The following is a 23142-nucleotide window of genomic DNA, read 5'->3' as shown; positions in this document are numbered from 1 at the left end:
CTTTTGTGACCAAACAATTGTTTGTGCACACTACAATTGTGCCAAGAATGAATCAGTTGTGAAATAGCAGCACAGGGCCAAGGCTGGCCTGTAAAACCCAGCTCAGTTGCAGGAACCTGGGGGTTCAGTGCTGGATGGCCAGAACACACCATGGCTGGGTAACAGGGGGAAAGCAGCCAGCAAATCAGCCCAGGATATCAGGGAAAGCTCCAAGCCTTCTGCAAACAGCCATATATTTTGTGTATTGATGTATTTATTCAAGTTATCAGCCTACAACAGCTTTAGACAAAATGGTCAAATTTCAGTTCAGGCAGGACAAGCTAATTTTAAGTAAACTTGAGCTAAATGCAACAACATTCTCACAATGAAGGCAAAACTATAAAAACCAAAGGGCAAACTCTTACTGTATTTCTCTATTTCAGAAAAGAGAGAACAGACTCAGAATGCTGAAGTAAAACTATATCGATAGCTACTGGTCTACTGTATAAACTTTTCTACTCTGTGGTGTATTTGACTTACCATTACTCAATGCTGAGAGCAGAACAGGTGAAGCTTCTCTAAAATAATTTCTAAAAAAAACAGAGAGGCAGTCACCTTTTTATTGAATTAATAACTTCGCTTCCTAAACTACTTAATTTAAAGGATATAAAAATAAAAATGAGATTTATGCTTGTATTTAAGGAAGTACCTTAAATCTTCAGTAATTTCAGAAACTCTGTGTTGTGAATATTTGCATTTGGTTAGCATCAACTCTAATAACACTTGAACAAATATTATTTTAGCTTTAGCAATGTACATAAAAAGACAGCACCTCAAACACAGTGTCCTGAATTAGTTCTCATTTATTAGCACTAATTTCTCCAAAGTAAATATCACTGTTGCATCAAAAATGGTTACTTATCGGAAATAGAGAAATATTTTTTCTTACAAATTTAGAGCAGCTTAGCTTAGTTTTATAAACCTCATTAGAGAATGCTGCTGTTATTGTAAGATAAACAACAGTTATAGGTAGTGGCAGGACTGCAGTGTATTTTTTAGCTTGACTTTAAATAATTTGTATTACTTAAGCAGAAAAATCAATATTCATCTCACAACATAGAGCTCATACTGCAATCCCTACTTGCGTGTTTACAAGGCTGCAGAAAAGGCTTTGTTCTCCCATCAACTGGAAGGCAAAAGGGGAAGATGCATCTGAAAACAAGAAAATATAATAAGCATGTTTACCTAATGAGATTGAGTATCTCTAACAGGAGCTCCACACTCATCTTGTGAAGTCACCGACGTAGGGAAGGAGGGTACACAAACAAAACTGAAGAGAAATTCTTTGCAACTGCCAAGCCAAAATTCACTTCTCTGTTCCTTTGCAATCTGTAATGGTACGAGGCAAAGCAGAACCTCAATATCTTTTTAAATGTACGGAATCCAATTAAAATAATAAACTGATAGTTAACTCTAGTTTAGGCAAGCAGATAGATGACATCAGATGACAGAAAATAAAAATCATTTAGCAGCTCTTGTAAATGCAAAAAGAAAGATTTGTTCCTGCTTTTGCTTCTCAAAACTGTTGTACAATTAACTGTCATGTTTTGAAAGCTATACCTGTATTCTATAAGGAAATTTAAGTCCTGCAGTTCTCTCATAACCTATACTTCAGAGAGAATTTAACTCAAGAAATAATCCCTGCTTCATCCACTGTAGTTTCAAATTGAGGTCAGAATTGTGTGTTACACAACCCTATTTCATGAAAGAAAAAAAACCAGACTTGCATTACAAGCTGCAGAAATCAGTACACAATTGCAAGCAATGTATAGGAACAAACAGCAGGAAATATAATAATAAAGAAACCTGTGGAATTACAACTAGTAGAAATATTCTAGTGTATGCTGATAGCAAAATAAATGTATTCAGAATAGTGGTAGAAAACAAATATTTTTGAAGTTCACGTATAGAAAACCAGACAGCTGATAAAGCAGTTGATCTTTAGAAAATATTCACCTAAGAGGCTGTTACATTAGGAACTTTCTGGTTGTTCCTTAAAAGACACAGTAAAGCACCTAAATTAGAAACAAGTTATATATTGGTTTCCTCTTAAGTGTTCAAGAAAATAAACACAAGCTACAGGTATCCATCAATTATACGTCATCAGTTTTTAAAAATAGCTTCTTATTAGTATCAGTGGAACATTCAATACATATATAAACCCCTTAAGAGGCCTGTGTGTTGGCTGGTTAAAATGCTGGACAGAACACACACATATATATACATATACATGGAGGGTGATGCCAGTTGGATACACCCCCAGATCAAAGCTGGCTCATCCTGTTTCTTACCACATGGACAGAGCAGCAGATCTGTCCAGATAAGGGAAGGTCACGATGGAGCTGTTCAGTTCCAGCCCTTGCTGTGTAAAACATGGCAGAGATGAAGGGAAAGGCCTTAACTGGGTTTCCACTCTGACACTCAAACCAGTACTTTCTACTTACACCATAATATTCTGCTTTTATATTATGCTCTCTGAATGCCTCACATCACTCTGTTTGACACCACAGAAATTGCAGCAGGAGAGGATGTATTTTGGTAGTGTGGCTTTGTCCAGTTGTACAGAGAGGCTTACAGATGCTGCCGAATCCCCCGTCAGCCTTAATTCCGTCACACCAAGTGATCCGTAAGAGAAATTACTTCCGTTTTCTAATCAAATACAAACCTTCTAAATCTTTTCAATCTTTTCATGGCAGCCTGGTGAACAAATGGTTGCTGAAGTCAGCCTTCAAGAAACTGGACTTGGTTCTCAGAACACCCCAACACAAACAATTATCAACCATTTGTGCAGCAAACTTTTAAAGCAGAGCACACGTTGCAGTTAGTGTGGTTATCATGATAAAGTCAGGTTTCCCTGATGCTTTCCTTTTCTCTTAACAATTCAGCTTTAAATTATGCTTTGTATTAAATGAAAATGTTAAAAATACACTCAAGATTTTCATCTAAATCATGGAGTCTCAGGATCCTGTGAAAAATAACTCAATGAGTCACTCTAATCTTTTATCTTCTAATAAACTAGCAGATGAACGCCAGACAAATACATGTATTTTATTGACATCATCAATCAAAAGATGACAGATGTTTGTCTGAATTAAAGTGCTCATTTCATAGCTTGTGTAATTCCTGGAGCATTGGGCACTGTGAAAGCTTGAATATTTGTTCAGCTTTTTCATTCTTACATCCTATATGGAAAATAAGGTCAAAGTGTAGGTCCAGTGTTTAAATAAACAGCTCTAAGCTGAAGCTCCTGAGCAAATGGGATAGGGTAGGGTTACCACGGGCAGCATTGCCAGGTCAGCTGGTTTTATTGCCTGGCTCACAGTGCTCAGTGAGCTTTTGTAAGTCTTGGGTAATAAAATCATGGCATGCATGGTGATTAGTTTGCAGGTAGTTGTTTTTCCTCAGAGCTAAATTTCTGATTCTCGGGAAGGTAAAGGTCTTGAATTCGTGAATCCTAAAAACTGGAGTAAAAAAAAAAAAAAGAAAAACCGCACAAAAAAACCCACAAAACACACACACCCACACAAATAAAAATAATAACTAAATAAATAAATAAATAAAGTAAGCCTCCATAGATTTAGAAACTTAATACAGTCATACAAACTGTTTCGACTCTACCTTATTGCCTTTGACCATTTTTGGGGCAAAAATACTTGCAGTAACTTTATGAGTGCCTGGATTAAAAGAGGAGAAAACCAAGAAACTACCAAAGTCTAGGGAAGAAGATAGTCTGTAAAAGAATTTCCAGCCCCAGAACTATAAAATGCAAGAAACTCCAGACATTAGAAGGAGGCAGTGTAGATATACAGAGAGAGATTTGATCAACTAAGATTAAAGTGAAGGGAAAGGCTGAAAAAATCAGTAAAAATGGAATCACCTTCATTTGCTATGGAAGTTGGGGAAATCAGAGAACTCAAATAAATAGTGCAGAAAAGAAAAATGTGAATAGCCTAACATCAATTATAGATCCATGCCAGCTGGAAGGAGAGAAATCCCAAATACCAACATGGTCATCTTGGCAAATTATAAAAGTCCAAGATCAATAAAAGAAAAAAATCCAATTTTTTAAAAAATCTTGTCTTACATTATTATTATATAAGCACTGATTAGTTAAGTAAAAAAACATATTAGTATTTAAAGTCAAATGGGTGCTTGGTAAATATTAAATTCCTTTGCTCTTTAATGAAGCACTTCTTTTGCACAAAGTAAATTATTTAAATCATGTGTACCTTCTCAACCTAGGGGTCATTTTAGCCCTTCAGTAATTGTAAGGAACCATGAATGCATGGAAAACGGGAAGATAATTGTGTGAAGAAAACAAATATAGTAAATTTAAGTAAAGGACTTCTGACAGTGTATTTTTTACGTATTCAGTAAATTCAGACATTCAGTGCTTTTCTTTCAAAGCAAGTAACAGATTATTACATTGTAATAAATGCAGATAGAATAAAAGCCTTTCAAATCCTAATAGGAGCTCTGTTTTCAAGCACCTGAGACCAGACACTGTTCTCTTTTGGACACTGTGCCAACTGCTTAATAGATTCCAGCTCCAGAAATGGAATCAATTCCTTCCTCAGACATACATAACTTCTTGCATTAGGAGAGGGATACAGCACATTCCTGACTTTTCTGGAACCTGAGATGAGAAAGACTGTGAATCTCAGTCTACACTGGGTTTTGGACACATGCTGCTAGTTTTGGTGACAAAGTTCAGCCTTTATTTTTCTACTGAATTTCCACAAGCCTCCAGTTTTGACTATGTCTCTTTGTCTCATCCACCTACTCTCTCTCTTATACAGACACTCTGACAACTTAACCCTATACTTAAGGCTCAACAGATCTATAAACTCGACAGAAGGGAGAGGAAAAACAAAATCTACATCATTAACTGATAAGATTTGGGGGATTTTAATAAAACAGAACCTTTGAATAAAACACAATTTCCCAAACAAGTCCTCTAAGTTTTATGAATGCAATGCAAGTTTGGGGAAAGGCTCAGAGAGACAACGATTAGCTGCATATTGCTCTCATAAACACTTGGGAAGAAAAGGGCATGTTTTAAAATATGACTGTATAGTTAGAATTGTCCTTGCAAGCACCAATAAACAAGAAAGGGCACTGCATAGACCACAAACACTTTACCAATTAATGCTTCAGGAATACAGCATTAAAAAAAAACAAAGAAAGAAAAGAAAAAAGACAAGGAAAAGGAATTAAATCTGTGTTATTGAAAGCTGTAATTGTTATTGGATAAAACAAAAATAATATGTCCCTAGGTGAAAAATGACAAAAACACTCCATTATTTTTCTCTTTTGCTACAAGATGACTTTGCAGCAGAAAAAGAATTCTTGTTATGCAAGAATGTCCTTAACGTCTCTCTCACTCTCCCAGACACACAGTTTGCTACTGTCTTTTATCATTTATGTTGTGAGAAACAGACCCTCAAATAAAACCTCCTCCAGATTTAAGGATTTTATGTGAGACTACCAACAGGAAGATGAATATCAAAAGATCTTGAAGCTGTTTCAAATGAAGGAATTCTTATCACCAGATAGTACATAAGGCAGATGATGTTCCACATCATGAAATGATACATTAGTAATTATGTACAAGCTCTGCTCTCCTATTCACAGCAGCATAGCTGTGGTGTTTGGAGAGTCAGGGCTGAGACCTGTGAACAGCACAATCATTACCTCAGCTTCTCAGATTCGTTTTGTCACTCTCACTGAGGTCCATGCTGCATACCAATGCTCCTTGGAGCCTCCAAACCAAACTACTCTGAATATTTTCCATTATTTTTTTAAGAACTCATGAAAGCATCCCAGTTTCCATGCCTCAACTTCCAGAACAGCTGAAAAGTACATTCCATCAGATGCACTCTTCCTACCATTTCAAGGCCTGAAATTCTGTTCTTAAATTTTATGCTAGTTCATCCTCTGTGAATCCCATTTATTTCTCCTGGGGTCTTTTATCATGCAAAACTAGAAGTTATTTTCCAAAGTACTCCTCATTTGAAAACTTCTTGCTGCTAAGGGATCAAGGAGGACAAAGGAGCCCTTCCACAGTAATGTGCTTTTGTGCACAATCACAGACTGATTCAGTAGGATTCTCTTGCATTTAGCAGGAATAGCATCCTAGAAAATACAGGGAGCTTCTGTTGTTACAAAATATACATGACCCATTTTTCTCTTGCATTTTCTGCTGTTTTCTCTACCAGAGTCCACAAGTTCACACTTCTCCAAAGATACCTACAAAGCAATAGAAGGCAGAGGAATTTGTTTCTCTGTGCATATGTAGCCAGTATGATTATCGTGACCATGATTATCATGCTGTATTTTAAATTACATGAATATCCTAACAAATAAAATGTAAAGCAGAGTTTAGAGTGCAAGCAGCAATAGTTAAATATCCATAAGGTTTTCAAAGGAAAGTTTGGTAATCTTTGAATGAGTTATATTACAGCACTTAAAGGAAGAAAAGTGCAGTGCAGGGCTAGATATTTACTGTCAGTTAAATTGGCTTATTAGATGTGGTAGGATAAATGGACATTTCTGTAGTGCAGTCAGAATCACTAATTCCTGCTGTGAGTTTACAAGAACTGGGAGCAAGAAAAAAAACAAAACCCAGCAGAAATAGGCAGATCAGAGACTTTAAAATGAGGTGCCACAGTTCTTGAACGTCAACAAGAGCTGCTCAAAGCAAATATTGAATGTCCTAAAATTGTATCTCTACTTTGCTCAGCAGGTCAGAAAGAGAGAGAAAGATGGATGGGGTGGTCATTGAAAGAAAACAAGCTTATATTCTAGACTCCACTAGAAATTGCCTCTGCTGGCTGCAACATTCTGCTGCAGGAGGTTTCCTCAGCAATACTGAATGTAGGATCATTTTAATGTCAGCTGCTTCCAGTATAAAATCATGGGATGTTTTGCAGAGATTTCTTTATAACCGTAGCAAGCAGATCTGTGCACACAGGGCTAATCCCACCATATATTTGTGGTACTGCTTAGAGCAGTGTTGTGAATTATGGCCTGCCAGGAGAAGGAATGGGAGATCAGTTAGAAGACCTTTGCAAGAATATCCTTTGCATAAGTTAATTAAAAATTTGGAGAAACAGAACAAGCCTTATCTTACAGATTCATAGATTTTTATTTTGGTAAAATCATACATGGCATTGTTAGAGGTTAACAGAGCAAACTCTGCTATTAGCATCGTCCACAGGCTGCTGCCTAAGCTATCGAAAAAAATGCTAATTGTTTTCTTTTACAACACTCCTTATTTCTCCTGACCAGGGTTTGGTTTGTTTTTTTTTTTTAAGCTAGAGGCTAAAACAGGAAATTTGCCCTGCCTGATATTTTCAGTGATATTCAGGATCAGCCTAACTCACCTTCCACTGCAGTCAGAAGTAAATTATTATTAATTTTGATTGGGAGACAGTTCAAGAACTTCTTATTCTCTCAGCACATTCAGTTTATCCTACACATTCAGTGGCCCTAAGATTTAAATGTTGTGAATTTCTAGTTCTTTTCTCCTGTCCAACTTGGCATTGAGAGCTTTTCAATCAGAACAAAAGATTAAAGACTGAAGAGTTACAGTATGTTCATCTCAAACTTCTGAGCTGAAGGAAGGCTATCCATGGAATAAAAAGCATTGTCCATAAAAATGTTCACCACCACAAAAAGAATCCATTAAGTTTGAAATGCGTGCATTATGTAACAATTTGGAAAGGTGGGATTTTGCAATATGAAAGAACAGGACAGATTAATGCTCCAGGACCTCCAGTCTCTACTCTCTTTGATTTACTTTACAGCATCACAAAGCCAATGAGAATTTCCTATATAGAAATATCTATCATGCATAGTATTGGAGTTCTACCCTGGATAAGCTGCCTTCTGAATTATTCGTGTTGTCTTCATTTAATCCACAAAAATATAAGGGAAGGCTTTTTCACACAAGTCAGCACTGTGGGTTAAAGGTAACTACTAAAAACATGCTACTCAGATACATGGCCTGAGGACACTGTGTTTGCAAGAGAAAAGAAAATCAGCATTAAATTTATGACCTTGACCAAAGAGAGTTCCCTTTCTCTTCCCAAATAAAAGCCAATTTTACTGTAGTTGGGTAATACCTTGGCTTACCCTTCTCAATAAAGCCATTCTACTAATTTTATTTAGCCTTTCTAGTCCATTTTATTCCTCGCTTTTTATACAAGTTTTTTTTAAAAATTATTTATTATTTATCGTGAGCAAGATGAAGAATGGTTCACCAGCTTAGAGATTCCATATAGTGCAGCTTTAAGTAATTATGCGAATACAAAAAGAAACTTAATTGCTGTCATTGAAACTAAACTGCTTGTCATTAAAAATCTGATATCTAATAAATTCCTTTTTTCTATGTCAGTAGTGGTCCAAACCCTCTGCCTATTACTGAAATACATCCAACACAGGTACCCTGCAATTCAGAAGTGGCAGCTGTAACTACATTAATATATTGACACCGTATATTTTTGCTAAAACACTTTTGACTATATTCCAAAAGTAGATTTATTACAATTCCAAGCCAAACTCACTTGAAAGCTGGAAAATGCAGGAAAATGTTCAAGGCTGTCAGTATGTTAAATGATTACTGAATTTCCACATTTTGATATATCAGAGGAAAAAAAACCAAAAACAAAAACAAAAAAACAACCTTGTTCTTTGAAGCAGTAACATTTTGGGGTAAGAGAATTTAATTGACCTTGCAGTGTTCATCCAGTGTAGAGAGTGGAATTATAGATCATGCCAACACAACAAATAAACAGCACTGTGGAACTCCTTTCTAGGAAGCCACTGATGAGGAAATTCAGGGGAAAAAAAACCAAAAAACCACAAACTATGCATGATAAAGGAACAAAAATATTCTGGGTATAAACTAATTTGTGGGTGGAAATCATTTCCCCCTTTATTATTACATAAAACACCAATCTCCCTACTCCTTCCTTAATTCTTGTAAGAACTGCTGGAAAACTTCTAAAGGAATGTTTGATTCTCCTCACATATAGACTGATGGGGAACCAGTGGGTAAGGAATTTCTGTATAAATAGAAGGAAGATAAAATCATTCCTCTGCTGCTCAGAGAAATAGTAGGGAGTTATAAAGGGGTAGTAATTTGTATGTGGTTCACAGAGATGATTACTCTGGGGCACAAGTGCAGCTCACAGAATTCAACGCTGAGAGTCATCCAAGCAAAGAACAAGTAAACACATCCAATTTTATGTTGTACTGTTCTAATCTGATATATTAATGGACCTTTCAATACATACGGAGAATCCTTTAAAAGAATCATTCTGTGCAAATTGACTTAGAACCTCTGTTGGTGCTCAAAAGCAAAACTTTTAAAAATTGAAGTTTCTGGCTCCTCTGCCATCCCTTCAACCTTCCTCTTTTTTCTTTAAGCCTCTCTGTCTATGCTACTGCAGAACTTTAATAGTTTTCTGGGACATAACCCCCAGTAAAGAATTCATCAATAACAACACAGAATTAACTTACCAAATTCTTACTATCAGTAAGATTTTTGGGGTGCACATGGAAGGAAACAAAGTTTGACAAAACCACCAACTTTTGCATTTCAAGATACAAACACATCTGATGACAACAAAAATGGAAAGTTCCAGATGAACAGGATAATTTATTTTGTTGAGGCACTTGACACAGACATTTGCATTTGCCAGGTATTTTTGTGGCTAAATCATTTATCAATCTGTGACTGATTCACACTTAAATGTGAAACACGTGTCAGAAATGTCTAAGTGTTTCTGACAGAAAATACCACTCAGCTTTCACTACATCTCTTAAAGCCAGATGTGCTAACCTATTAATTACTGTTTCAGCTCAAACTGCTAATAATTCCGTGGGTGAGATATCTATACAGGTGGATGTCTCCACACATCCTGGAACTGGGGAGCATAAAGTCACTGTAAAAGGTAAGTTTCCAGCAGTTAACTTTAAAAAGAAGGCAATAGCAGGGAACAAATCCCCAAGCACTACATCCTAAGTAAAACACACCAATAATAAAAAATGTTAAGTATTACAGTCCTTGTGAAGCTGTGAGTATGCTTCAGGTGATTGGGAATGTACTTTTTCCTTTTTCAACCTCAACAGAAGTCCAGATTATGGACTTAAGTACTGTCTGTGTTTCTCTGTGTAGACAGTTAAATTTTAAGTTATAAAGTTGGAGGTATAAATTAAAATGTGTCAAAATATCCTCTATATTGCTTGTATATCATTTAACTTTCTAAAAGCTGCAGCAAAGCTGGGTGGCGAATGACTGCACTAAGCATTAAGAATTTGCCTTTTTAACAAAATGTCTTTGTTCTGCACAACCTGAATTTCAGAGAGAAACCCAGCATCATTCACATTAGTATAAGCTGATTTTTTTTTAATTACAGTGAAGGTAGCAGGCAAAAAAAAAAAAAAAAAAAAAAAAAAGGCTGTAAATGTAAAGGATTTGTAAAACACATGTTTGTGTTTGATACTGTTGAGCCCAAAGTAGTCAGACGCCTTTTCTTGGCAGAGAACAGGTGAAGCTCCTCCTGGGCTTGCCAGGTATTGCTGTCCTATAGGAAAGCTCTCAGGTCACCTTTTGTTGGATATACAAAGTCAAGCAGGATAATTAATTGGAAGTCTTCCAACGGAATTTTATTTAACTCTGTTTCTTTTATTTCCTTATAGTTGTGGCAATTAATAATCTAAACTGGCAAACGACAGCCATGTTCCGGCCATTTGTGGAAGTTTGCATGTTAGGCCCTAAACTAAGTGACAAGAAAAGAAAACACGGAACCAAGACAAAGAGCAACACGTGGTCACCAAAATACAATGAAACTTTCCAATTGTAAGTCTCTTTTGCCTGCTCTTTGCATATTTTGTGCGAATTTTTGCCGTTAAATCAGTAAGAACATAAAAACCCCCATCCTAAGGCTGCTATACACATCCAAATCCATAGATAGAGACTCCACTTCAGAATTATTTACTAATTTGTATCTTATATTTATATGAAGATGAATGGCAGCCACTAAGCTCTCAGTCTTGAAAAAGCTGTTAAAATGTATAATTCTTTTCCCTACAGAGGAATAACTGGTTTTATACCTAGGAATCCATTGGCCTCAGTAGTTATGTGGACTGAAGTACTGATTATTACTGCTACGTATCTGGGGCTTTATGACCATAGAGATATGTGAAGGGTTGCACATTGTTAGGAGTATTGTTTATCTAATTCTGTTATCATTTAATCCTTAAAACTGTAAGAAATTTTCACCTAACCTGGAGTTTTAAATTCAGTACTTCTCATAGCACTCCTCAATGTTTACTCCTCCTCCCCTTTTATAAGTGAGACCAATTTATTTTCATCCTCTTATCCTTCAGCCCTGACTGGGAATGAGTTCAGTCTGACCACAAAGCTCCTTTTGATGTTTGTTACCAGTGATTTTCTAGGGAAAGGTAACTGCCTATTTCAGATTATGAGCAAATTCTCTGTTCCTGTTCAGGTCAGTGGGAACAGAGGCTACGTCACCAGCAGCATCTGAAAAGTTAACTGTGTAGGAGGTTTAAAACTAAATTATACTTGTTGCAACAAAATGGAACAACGAAAGTTAAACTACCACTATCACTTTAATTTTTCCAAGATTTCTAGAATGAATTCATTCCTTGGGGGAATTAAACTGAACTCCTTGTTCTAAATTCACAATTTTTAATCCACACAGCACACTGAGTAACGAAGATAAGCCAGGAGCCTACGAACTTCACCTGTCAGTGAAAGATTATTGCTTTGCTCGGGAGGACCGAATTATAGGAATGACAGTCATTCAGCTGCAAAGCATCGCGGAGAAAGGGAGCTGCGCCTCCTGGTACCCCCTGCTGAGAAACATCTCCGTGGATGAGACTGGGCTAACCATTCTTAGGATACTTTCTCAGAGGAACAATGATGAAGTTGCTAAAGAGTTTGTGAGACTTAAAACAGAAACAAGATCTGCTGAAGAAACGGCCTAAAATCCCCGAGCAATGCAAGATTGTCACCGCCAGAACATAGATACAGTGCTGTTGTCTGAATAGTGCATGCATGTGCAAATCTGTGGGAATGTTTAACTAACTATGTTTTCAGTGTTTGCCAGTACTTACGTACTATATTTGCAAGGTATGTCAAGGAGCTGTATATCTTTTATACATATTTTGGTCTTTGGTAAAGTAATTGTTCCAATGAAGTGCCAAAACTAAGAGTAAATGTTTCATCATATCTTTTGAAATGTTGATTTCACCTCATCACAATTCCTTTATTTTTTAACATTTATTAACAAATAATTAGCTTTTTTAACTGATTAATAGGTTGTCTCTGTTAAATTACTGTGTTGCTTATTCTAAATTAAGTTACCTCCCTTACCATTATTTTACAAATGAGGTACTTAGTTTTCTTCAAACTATCATTTTATGCAAGCCTCATTTTAGGTGTCTTACTGATAACTTTTTCTATCATTACTACAGATGCAGTTACTTATAGAAAGTGTTTGTAATTTTATAATTACCAATATAAAGTAATGATTTTTGCATAAAAACTGAAAAAGGATGGAAATATTTTATGCTAATCTCTTTTCCAACCTTTCATAAATATCACTGTGAAGAAATGCTGTTAAAGCAGGTCCTCAAGAAGCTGTGCTTACCAGAGTTTGTTACTGATGTTTGATATCTTGAGATAACTTTGTTCTTCAAAACTGCCATGGTAATATCATATTTGTATTAAAGAGTAAGTCAGTATCTGTAGAACAGATTGCTGTACAGTACAGTATATGTGCTTTTAAAAAGTCATTTTTTAAATGATATGGTACTGTACAAGGGTTGGTAGTTTGGGATATGTAATGCCAGTTTGTGGTTTGTTTCTAGAAATTGTTTATGAAAAGAAAAGATGCTGTGAGCATTTTCACTCAGAGTTATAACGTTGCTTTACATACTTAGCTGTAACATCAGTTAAGTGCTTTATTTCTTTAATTTTCTTTTTTTTCAGAAATGTTCAACAGTTTGTACTTATGCAACATTACTATGTATTGCACTAAAGCAAACTCTGTGTCCTGTAAATATATTTAGTGAGGAATTGTAAAATAAAGTATGCAGAAACTGCTTTCTAGTTTTGTCATTTGATATTATTTATGTAACTATCGGATTTATGTGCATGTGAAGCCCATGCAGTGGGATTACTCTATAACTTTATAATATATTAAAGTAAGGTTTGCACTGTCTAGCATCTGGTGGTTTTATAAGTATAAGAGTTGGCATTTCGGTGTCTTAAAAAATACAATAAGGTAGATATATATATATAGATATATAATGCTGTGTAATAATACACATAGTGTTCTGTAATTATACAGATTTGTCATTGGTTTTGGTCACAAGTGTTTCTAGTTACACAGGCTGGAGTTTACAGCTTTGCTTAGGGAAGAAATAACTAAGAGGAAGGGAGGACATGATGTAGCTGGAATGTTGATGCCAGCCTTCTAAAAATGTGGTGCACAACTCAACAGAGGCAAACCAGATTCTTTCCAGGAGACCCCTTTTGAGAGATATTTAAATGAGATTTTAAGGATGTCTTTCAACACCCTCAATCCTCTTCCTTGAATACTAAAAAGTAGATTTGTCATATGTATATTTAGACATTTAGAGAAGATCTGCACAGCCTTTAGAGAGTTAACAACACTCAGATCATATCAGGGTAGGCTGGACCCAAGGTATCTTATTAGTGCATATTCTGCTGATAGGCATTGCAGAACATGTGATGGCAGAGGGACCTCTTGATGGGGACATTTTTTAACTCATCACTTCACAAAGCCGCTTTTCCATGTGAAAAGTTATGCTCATAATTTCACATCTTAAAATGTAACCATCAATCTAGACATTAAGTGATTTCTTAATTCAGATTTTGTGACTTAAATAGTATCAAGTGTAGCACCTGTAACTTCAAACAAATTAAAGAGGATTTAATCTGAGTATAATACTACCTCCTCAGAAATTTCTGCTTGTAATTCACAGTGCTTCCTAACTCTATTTCTGCAAGGTATAGCCCAAAGTGTCAACAGTAGATGACATTTAAAACACCGCATCTCTTAACAGTTAACAATAATTAATGTAAGAAAACATCAGCAGACTCATTTTCAAATAAAAAAGAGAAATAATGAAGACATGAGGTGGTTCCTGCTACATAACACTGTTGTGGATAAAATGCAAAGAGAATTCCACAATATTTCATTTGTGGCCCTGTGAATTCAGAAAGGTTGGAGTAAACAGCTTCGGGGTTTTTTCCCTGGAGCACTTCCATCATATTTTTCTGTAGCTGTTTATTCTACTGTAAAATGGCACACGTTTTAGTGCATAATGTAATCACCATCCACTTAACTGTTTATCCCTGAGATTCACCTATAAAGGAGTAACAACTGAATCAGTGAAGGAGGTCAGTTATGCTCTTAGTGGTCTCCTCAGCTGCACACACTAATGTGTAATCAGGGGTGATCAGGCAAGCTGATAAAGCCAACCCTGATAATCTACAGCTTCCCACAGTGCACTTTAATGTTTCACTGCCTTTAACAGAGAAATATTTCCTTTCTATATCAAAATTTGTCAAGTGGAAGATAAGAGGGGAGTATGTTAACTCTAGACCACAGGACTGTTTTCAACATGGTTATGAATCAAGATACAAGTATGTGCAATTCTGTAGCACAAACATCTGGAACTCACACATTTCATGTAGTCAAAATGCTTGATAAGGAGGAGTTTTCAGCACTGTTTTAAAATGTTTGTAATCTCTTCTAGGGAAGTAAATATTCCATTTTTAAAAAATACATATCTTCAACATGAGAAAATTTTCTGAATTCAACTGAGCTAAACTTAGTCAACTGACAGCTGGTTCTGCAGTTTCACTTCTCAGTAACAACTGATGTAATCAAAACTCTAATTGGAATTCCATTTGTACTGGTTTGATAAGATAGCAAATATAAATATACACACTTAGGGAGATAAAGGAGAAAAGAAAGATGGGGAAGAGCAGCAAGATTAATTGGAGAACAAATTTTCCGTTCTCCAAGGAACAGTTACTACATGGGAACCATTTGAAGTGCACCTGAATTAAACAAATATATTTAGAGAAGCTTGTGATATGACAGCACTTCAAGTTAACAAGTATACTCAGGACTGACAGTTTTATATAACACTTCAATAGGGGTTGAGAGAGAGATTATTGCCCTTTTTACTGTGTTTTCAAAGATGGAAATGTAATAACCAAATATAGGAACTGGCTTGAATTTTCCTCAAAGTGTTTCACAGCTAATAGCTGACAAAAAAGGGAATTAGTAATGTGTGAATTAAATACATAAATATAAGAAGCTAACACTATCTGTCATTCTGAAACCTAAAGCAACTTATCTAAACTAATTTAATTTCTGTCTAATGTCATGTTTAAACAACACCTACATTTAAGAACACAGCACTTGAACTGGCCTTTCCTTTTCACATGGTCTCTGATCCCAGGAAACTACTAAAAAAACAAAGGAAACACATCAGAGATGGAACTAGATGTGCTCAGTTCCTCATACCCTTTGTCTCTTCTAGGGAGTTAAATTTACATCAAAATAATAAATTCATGAGTGTTGGGCCATAACCAAGAGGTTCAACCAGTCCCAGCAACAAAATATGAAAACATTTTTCAAATTATTTCCTCCCTATCTATAATCTTTTCAATACAAGTAAATCTAGACTTCAGTAAGATTTAAAATTCCTCATGGCACCTATGTTCCATCACTGAAAATTCCCCTAAAGAGATATTTTACTGGATTGTAAGTAATTGTAAAAAGTTTGTCTGTGTGCTAGAAGAAACAAGAGATTTCATAAAGAATTTAAGAAATGCATGTGCAAATGCTACCATTTAGCTTAGGGAAGCATCGCTCTACTGAATTACTTGAGAAGCTTACAGAACAGAAATATTAGAGAAAAAAAATGAAAATTATTGGTTTATTCTTTTTTACCAGTTTTCATTGACATTCTCATGCTAGTGACTGTAGAAATCAAATTTGTAGGCAAATACTGAAAACAGAATAATAATTTACCATTACTGTATTAGTCTGAATTAAATATACATTTCTTACAAATCCCTTGAAATCTAAAGAGCTGAACAAATATGTGGAGAATATTAAATTATTGTATTAAATTCAGCTAGCAGACATAAAATGAACATAAATGGATTCAGTGTTATTTGTAAAATACAGCTGGGCAAGTGTTGGAAAGCATTCAGTTATTTACACCTGCTTATTTTGATGGCTTTTTCATACCATTGTGTTTGTATTTTGGCACCAGATATATGTGATTGACTTGGAGTATCAAAAATTCATGGAAATGAATTATCAGGAAAGAAATTCTAAATTATTTTAGAAATTATAATCAAGACATGGGATACAAACACTCGACTGTTCCTAATAAGCAGAATTGGGATATTCCAAAAAGATGTCACTATAAGTATTTGTTGTGATACTTTAATTTTTCTGTATCTTTAGAGTATCTGCCTCTCCTGTGTGTTCTACACTGAGTGAATGCATGCACACACTATAGAGTATAAATTAATTTCTAAATGATGAATCTACAAAATCTGATTTGAAGACAAATCCAAGAGAGAAGAAAATGATCGAAAAAGAATTTTTTTAAAGCGATTCTATATCTGAAAGTCAACTTCCCTAAAGAAACTGTTCCTAAATGACTCATAGCCTTCGACTATTTCATTATGAGAATTCAGTTTCAGATTTCAAAGACTGCAGCAATTACAGCCTTCCCTATGAATTTAGCTAAATTAATTAATCACTACAGAATATGAAATAACAAGTGAGTATACTGCAAACTCTGTAATGAAAGCCATTAAAATGTCACAGATTAATTTTCAACTAAATAAATACAAGATAATCAGAAAAATTAATCCAAGGAAGAGAAGTCTGCTCTTTAATATTTTTCTATTATTTCTGACAGTTACAGTAGTAGACTAAATACAGTCCCAGGGTTCAATCTGCATTGCCCTGGAGTCTCATGTGAGTTAACACCTGTTTATCTAGTTTTTAGGAACAATATAGGAGTTCCAGGCAAAGGGGACAAACCAGAGAGCATCCCAGGCCACAGAACCAGCTCACTGACCTGTTCCCAGTTCCTGTCTGTAAACTGGGCATATACTCTTGTTTGACTATATGTATAAAGGAAAAAAAATAAACCTACATTGGTAAGCACAAGTGATTTTAGTGGAACTGTAACAGAGTCAGAAAAAATCAGAGATCTCCATCTTCACTTGCCCTGGATACACAAGGGCTTGTTGACAATTACAGAGGCAGCTCCAACTTCCATTCCTTTGAAGCCTAAGAGGGCCTACACGTTTTGTTCGATAATGTTAATGCATTTAAGCAGGAAGTTTTTAGCTGCTGAGTGATGGCAGCTGACTGAAACGAGAGCTGAGCCTCCAGGCCTGAGGTCATGACAGTGAGAAAACAAATGTCAATTACTGACGAGTGGAATCAGAAAAAATGAAAAGGAATTGCTAAAATATGCACTGAATAGTAGAACACTAATGGAAAACTACAGCACAGTGAATACACTCCCCTCCTCTAGATAACAGTCTGCTAGATTTGTTTAAGCAGAGACAATGCCTGCTAGCTTGATTTTAGCTTCCAACACATGGCAGGGCTTTCTCAATAAAAACCACCCAGTGTTTATATGCATTACACAGCAGTCAGACACATAAAAAGCACTATACATACAAGTAAATTGGATGCACAGAATAGTTGTACACTATGGGGAGATACACAGAAGGGGGGGGGGAAAAGAAGGAAAAAAAGGAGGAATGGATGTGGAAGAGGCCTGACAGGCAGTGCAGATTCAGGTTGCATTCCTCACTCTACACAGGTGTGACTGTGATATAACAGACACACAAAGGTAGATCTGTCTCTGTATTTTTGTCGTGTTCTAGTCTAGTCCAAGAGTTTCTTCTGTTAATTGTGACTCCAGTGGAGGTACAAGACAAAACTTGATCCCTGAGAGAGTCTCCACTCTCCCCACTCCTTTTTGTACTAAGTGGAGTCTGGAAGGGGCTCTGCATGTCACTACCCCCAGTTACAAAAAGATAAACATATTCCCAGCCTGGAGGCCTCTACAAACAACTTTAAGCTACAGAGTCTTCAGCTCTAATTTCCCTAAGTGATATATATCCAAGACACAACAGCATTAACTAGGTGGAAAGTTCTCTTGAGGATCTTGAGAAACAACAGCAATTCAGATCAACTAATGGTAATCAATGTATCAACACGTGAATTTGCACCTAGGAGACAATATTAGATCAATATGCCCTTAAAATGCTGTCCTCTTTTCCTATGCAATTTGCATAAAAACTCCTGTGCCAGACTGAGCTTCCTCACTACGATGACCACTGGGAAATTAGGTCAAGCCCCTCATTCTCCCCAGCTCAGCATTAGAGACAAAACATTGCAGTAGCTGCTGAAGTAGCTGGAGTCAATAGCAGCAATGAACTTAATTCCTACCAGATAAACTCTGTGATGTTCAATAGTCCATATAATTGCAGCACATCTTCCCTCTACTGTAGAGAATTTCATTTCTGATCAGGGAGAAATTCCACAGCAGAAAAAAAAATACTGTTTATGTTTAACACTTGCTTACTACATTTTTATGAGATGGAAACAAATGAAGAGTATAACTCTGGGTATATACATCCTTTGATGTCACACAGGCAATAAGCAAATCTTACACACAAAATTTATTGCATGAATTTAATCTCTTTGTAGATAGAAAAGTGCTTATAAACATCTTGAAATTTTGGCAAATGCTATTATTTTGAGTGGCTGGCCAAATAATCTGTGAGAAGGGGTTAAATCTTTGTTGAATGCTCCAAGTCAGCTCTTGAGGTTGGTCCCAGCTAAGAGAGTCCTATTTGGCTGAATGTAACACCTAGATCACCTTACTGAAACACAGAACTGGTTTAAAATCCAGCACGTCATACATTGCTGATAGAAACACACACAGTTAACTGGAACACTTAGAAAATAACATCTGCCTTTATGCAGAGAGCAAAGAGCACAGAAAAACAACTTGTCAAACAGAGGAGGAAAGATCGGAGCAGCATCATTATTTACAGTGGCAGCTCGCATCGATGACAGTAAAAAATGAAATATCACTGGAAAAGATACCCAGAACCAAGATATGTTGCAATAAAGCAGAGGAGGAAGGGCAGAATTGAAAGAAAAGGCCTTTCTGCATTAAAAGAATGTGCTATTCTAAATCAGACCTGCCACCTAGAGAGTCCTTTGAGACTTTTACACTGTAAATTATTTAGACAACTGAATAACAGAGGGTAATTAGCAGATATCTGTATACCAAGGTGACTGTGACTAACCATAAGAAAGAAACAAAAAACCTCTTCAGTCAATCTTGTAAGGGAGTTACAGGAGGAGAAATAAAGTTCTAGGTTCATTTTGAGATTCCATGATAAGAACAAAATTTATTAGGTAGATATCAACTATCCAGTATACTTCCAGGATTTCTTTGGTTAACACAGACTATTGAAGTGCACCATAAATATACAGCTCAACCTGGGGATTCACAGTCAGCTCCTAATGGGGAAAAAAAACCCCAGATCTGGGGAAATCACATGACTGAACAGGCAAATTAGAAAAGCAAGATCTGAAGCTCCTTGTGTCAGTCCAGAACATCCTACAACTACCATTTTACTCAGTATTTCTTTGCTAAGAGCAATGATGCCACATCACCAATAAAATTTGCCTTGCTATCAACTGGCAAAGCTGCCTGAGGTTTGAGCACAATACAAGGACTGAAAATAAGAAGCAATAGTGGGAATCAGCTGTTAGTGCTGTTTAAACCTGTGTAAATTAATTTTCCATTTTACTGATTCTTCTGCTGACTCAGTTCATACATATGACTGATCCATCTCTTTCTAGTAACTATTAATAAGTAAGGTATTAACAGAACTTCTACTTATGATTTCACCATTAAAAGCAGGCATTCTTTATGTTTTCTGAGACACTAAATTTTTATTCCATACGAAAAATACATCCCATCATCTGTAAGTATTTGAATTGTTCTCACACAAGATGGAGAGAGAGAGAACTTTTTTTGAACGATGCAGTTCAATGGTTTTATGCCCTTCCTCAGCTAAAAATGCAAGGGCTCCTGCTAGGAACTGAAAGATGTTGCATGCACTGTGGCCATCAATAATTCTTGCAAGACAAAGAGCAATTTTTCTGCTAAACTGTGAATAACAAGATTACAAGTATTTAATTATTGCATGGCCTCACTAAGACATTAAAAAAATCCCTATTGAAAAAAAAATAGTAAATCTATGGACACGTCACCTCGAAATTCTAGAGTCACACAGCTTCACAATGATTCTCTGGCTGGTTTGAAGCTGAAGCAGCACTTTGCAAAAATGAAAACTCATGCCACCATAGGAACCACCATAGTTTTCCCCAGATCCAAAATAGTTTACAAATAAACTACAGATTCAACAACATCTATGAAGTTTTAGCTCATTTTCAGGTATTACTTAACGTGGCCAGATTCTAATACTTCTTTCAATTATTTGCCATCACTAGAAATCAAGAAGGAAAAATTCAAATACCACGAAAGGCTGAATACTTTAAATTTTAAGGAACTACTTAAATTCATTAAGCTACAAGGACAAATTGAGATCCAAATTTAAAGTTAAAAGCTGCCAAGATTTTAATTCAGACAGCATGCTGTCTGATCTATGATTATACTGAATTTTAAATTAACTTCCAGACAACTGTGTAAAATATTTTCCTCTAGAAAAAGAAAAGCAGGGAAGAAAGACTTATGTGCTTACGTTTGTCTTTTAGTATATAACTTTATATAGTTTTTTGGTTTATTGAGGGGTGATTATTTATTTATTTATTGTAGCGCTCAACATATAGAAAAACATACAGCATATCTGGTACAGATGCACTTTGCATATGTGACTTGTTATCTATAAAAATGCAACCAGAAATAGATATTTTTGCTGCAGAGGAATTCTCAAAATAGATAAGGCCCGGTAGAAATAAAGGTAAACAGAAGCAGAGGCAGGTGCCCAAGCTCATACGAGAAATCCATGCCAGAATAGGAATAGAGCCAGGCTGCTGAATGCCAATCCCCTCATCCATCTGCAGGTTATTCACTTCACAATCAGCTCTTCTGCAGCATTAGTCTGACTAACTAACCCAGGAACTCAAGAAATTAAGGGGTTTTTTTCTTCATTGCCATGTGACCACACTGTTTCCCAACTATAACTAAGATGTTGCTAAAAATTATTTATAAAAATAAAAATTCAGAGAAGTGAGGGTCATTTGGAAATATCACTGAACATTTATACAAGTCCCCACTCACACAATCATGTAACTATTTGATAAATCTCTGTCAGTGTTCAAAGTGGAAAATTAGAGCCTTTAAGACTTATTAGCCTAAACTCTTCCCAAACTAATTTTGTATTTCTTGATGTAAGAAAACTGAACCTGAAACCAGTCTCCCCTACAACTCTAAAAGCCCCTAAGTTCAACCATGGCAATTTTTATTATTACTCTTGAATTTGCCCAGTAATTAAAAGATAATGAAGTATTAAACATTATATGGCAAAGATGATCTGCTGTGAGTGCTGGAGAGAGAGAGGCATGTCTGCTGGACATTGAGGATTCAAGGCAATTCTTTTAATTAAGAATATGTATATTTTAGTTATTACCCAGGAGCTGCTCTTATATGATGACTTAAACTTCACAGAACATTACTTAGATTAAAAATAAGATTTCTTCAATCATTGCTGAAGTAATGAATTCCCATTAGATGGTCCTTGGATAGCAGATAAATATGTATGAAAAAGAAGCAAAGGCTACACTCTGTCAAGGTTATTCTGTCAGCTGGCAAGAGTTACCCAGCATAAAAAAACCCTTTTTTAAAAAGAAGTGTATTTGAACTCTAACTTTTTATAAATTATCAAAGAAGTAAACTACATTTGAAAATATTACATAAGTAATATTTAAGTAGTTGTGTTTTTTCACAAAATATATTTGAAACCTAACTTGTAAGTCTTTACACAAAGTGGATCAAGTCCATTTGAAGAAGGCTGCATGTATGATATAGTGTCTGTGTACAGTTATTTTAGGTGAAAAACTTGGAGAAGAAATAAATAGATTTTAAGGAACGGTCAATCCAAGGACTTGAGAAAGAAAAAAGACCAAGAAAGGAAGAAAGGTCAATTTGAAGCTTGTCAGCAAAATTACTGCACAAAACCCATTCATTAAAGATATCCTGTTTCCAAACATATTTAATAATTTAGTATATAGTCTTGACTACACCTCATTTTTTTTCCTAAATAATGCTTCAAAATAATTACTTAGGGATTCTGTTTCAAAATATGCTCCAGAATATCCCTTAACTTTCCATCTCCCCGAAAAGGAGTGCTTCCTTCGCAAGCTGGAAATCTGAAATTCAAGAAAGCTCTGTTTTGAATGTGTACAAACTTCTTCATTATTAACAGTCAGAAACACACTGAAAATGCTCCTGCTAAGTTGTGAGAGATTATCACACAAATCATAAATCTAACAAATCTCATTTGATTGGTATGGAGGTGACAAGTGCCAGGTTCTGCTGTTTGATAAAGCCCCTCGTGCACCTCACCCAGGTGAGCTCCAACAGCTGAGCCCACAGTGCTGATACATATGAACCCAAAAAATTAGGAGAATGGACCTGAACAAATTCCTGAATACCTACTGGACTTGAAAACAATCAAAATCACCATCATTTGCACACAGAAAATTACATTATGAAAACCAAGCTCAGATAAAGAGAAATTCCTACAAACACTCCAGGAAACAAACAAAAAAAAATAACACCAAAATTGTCAAAACACATGAGAAAATAAATAAATAAAGCCCAAACATACCCATTGCCTTGATTGACATTTAGTAGTTCTGCTTATTTTAATATATTAAATCAAAGGAGGGGGAATCTCTATCAGCCTACAGTGTCCAAAGGGGCAACTCTCTTCTT

At 35.8% G+C, this 23142-nt stretch overlaps 1 protein-coding gene across 1 annotated transcript in view; it reads left to right on the top strand.

The window, feature by feature from the left end:
- Window positions 1–13180, top strand: part of LOC114068946 (protein unc-13 homolog C) — a 120153-nt gene extending 106973 nt beyond the window's left edge. The window contains exons 30-32 of the mRNA XM_027905422.1: window positions 9906–9998; window positions 10747–10906; window positions 11775–13180. Of these exons, the coding sequence (XP_027761223.1) occupies window positions 9906–9998; window positions 10747–10906; window positions 11775–12060 (539 nt within the window). The 3' untranslated portion in view covers window positions 12061–13180. The remainder of the gene's footprint in view (window positions 1–9905; window positions 9999–10746; window positions 10907–11774) is intronic.
- The last annotated feature ends 9962 nt before the right edge of the window (window positions 13181–23142 follow it).

This window comes from Empidonax traillii, unplaced genomic scaffold (assembly GCF_003031625.1).
Source record: "Empidonax traillii isolate 1590-97213 ecotype Southwest subspecies unplaced genomic scaffold, ASM303162v1 scaffold1154:size169566, whole genome shotgun sequence".
Taxonomy (NCBI): Eukaryota; Metazoa; Chordata; class Aves; order Passeriformes; family Tyrannidae; genus Empidonax; species Empidonax traillii.
Note: the sequence above shows the minus strand (reverse complement) of the source record. Positions and strands in the feature narration are given on the sequence as shown.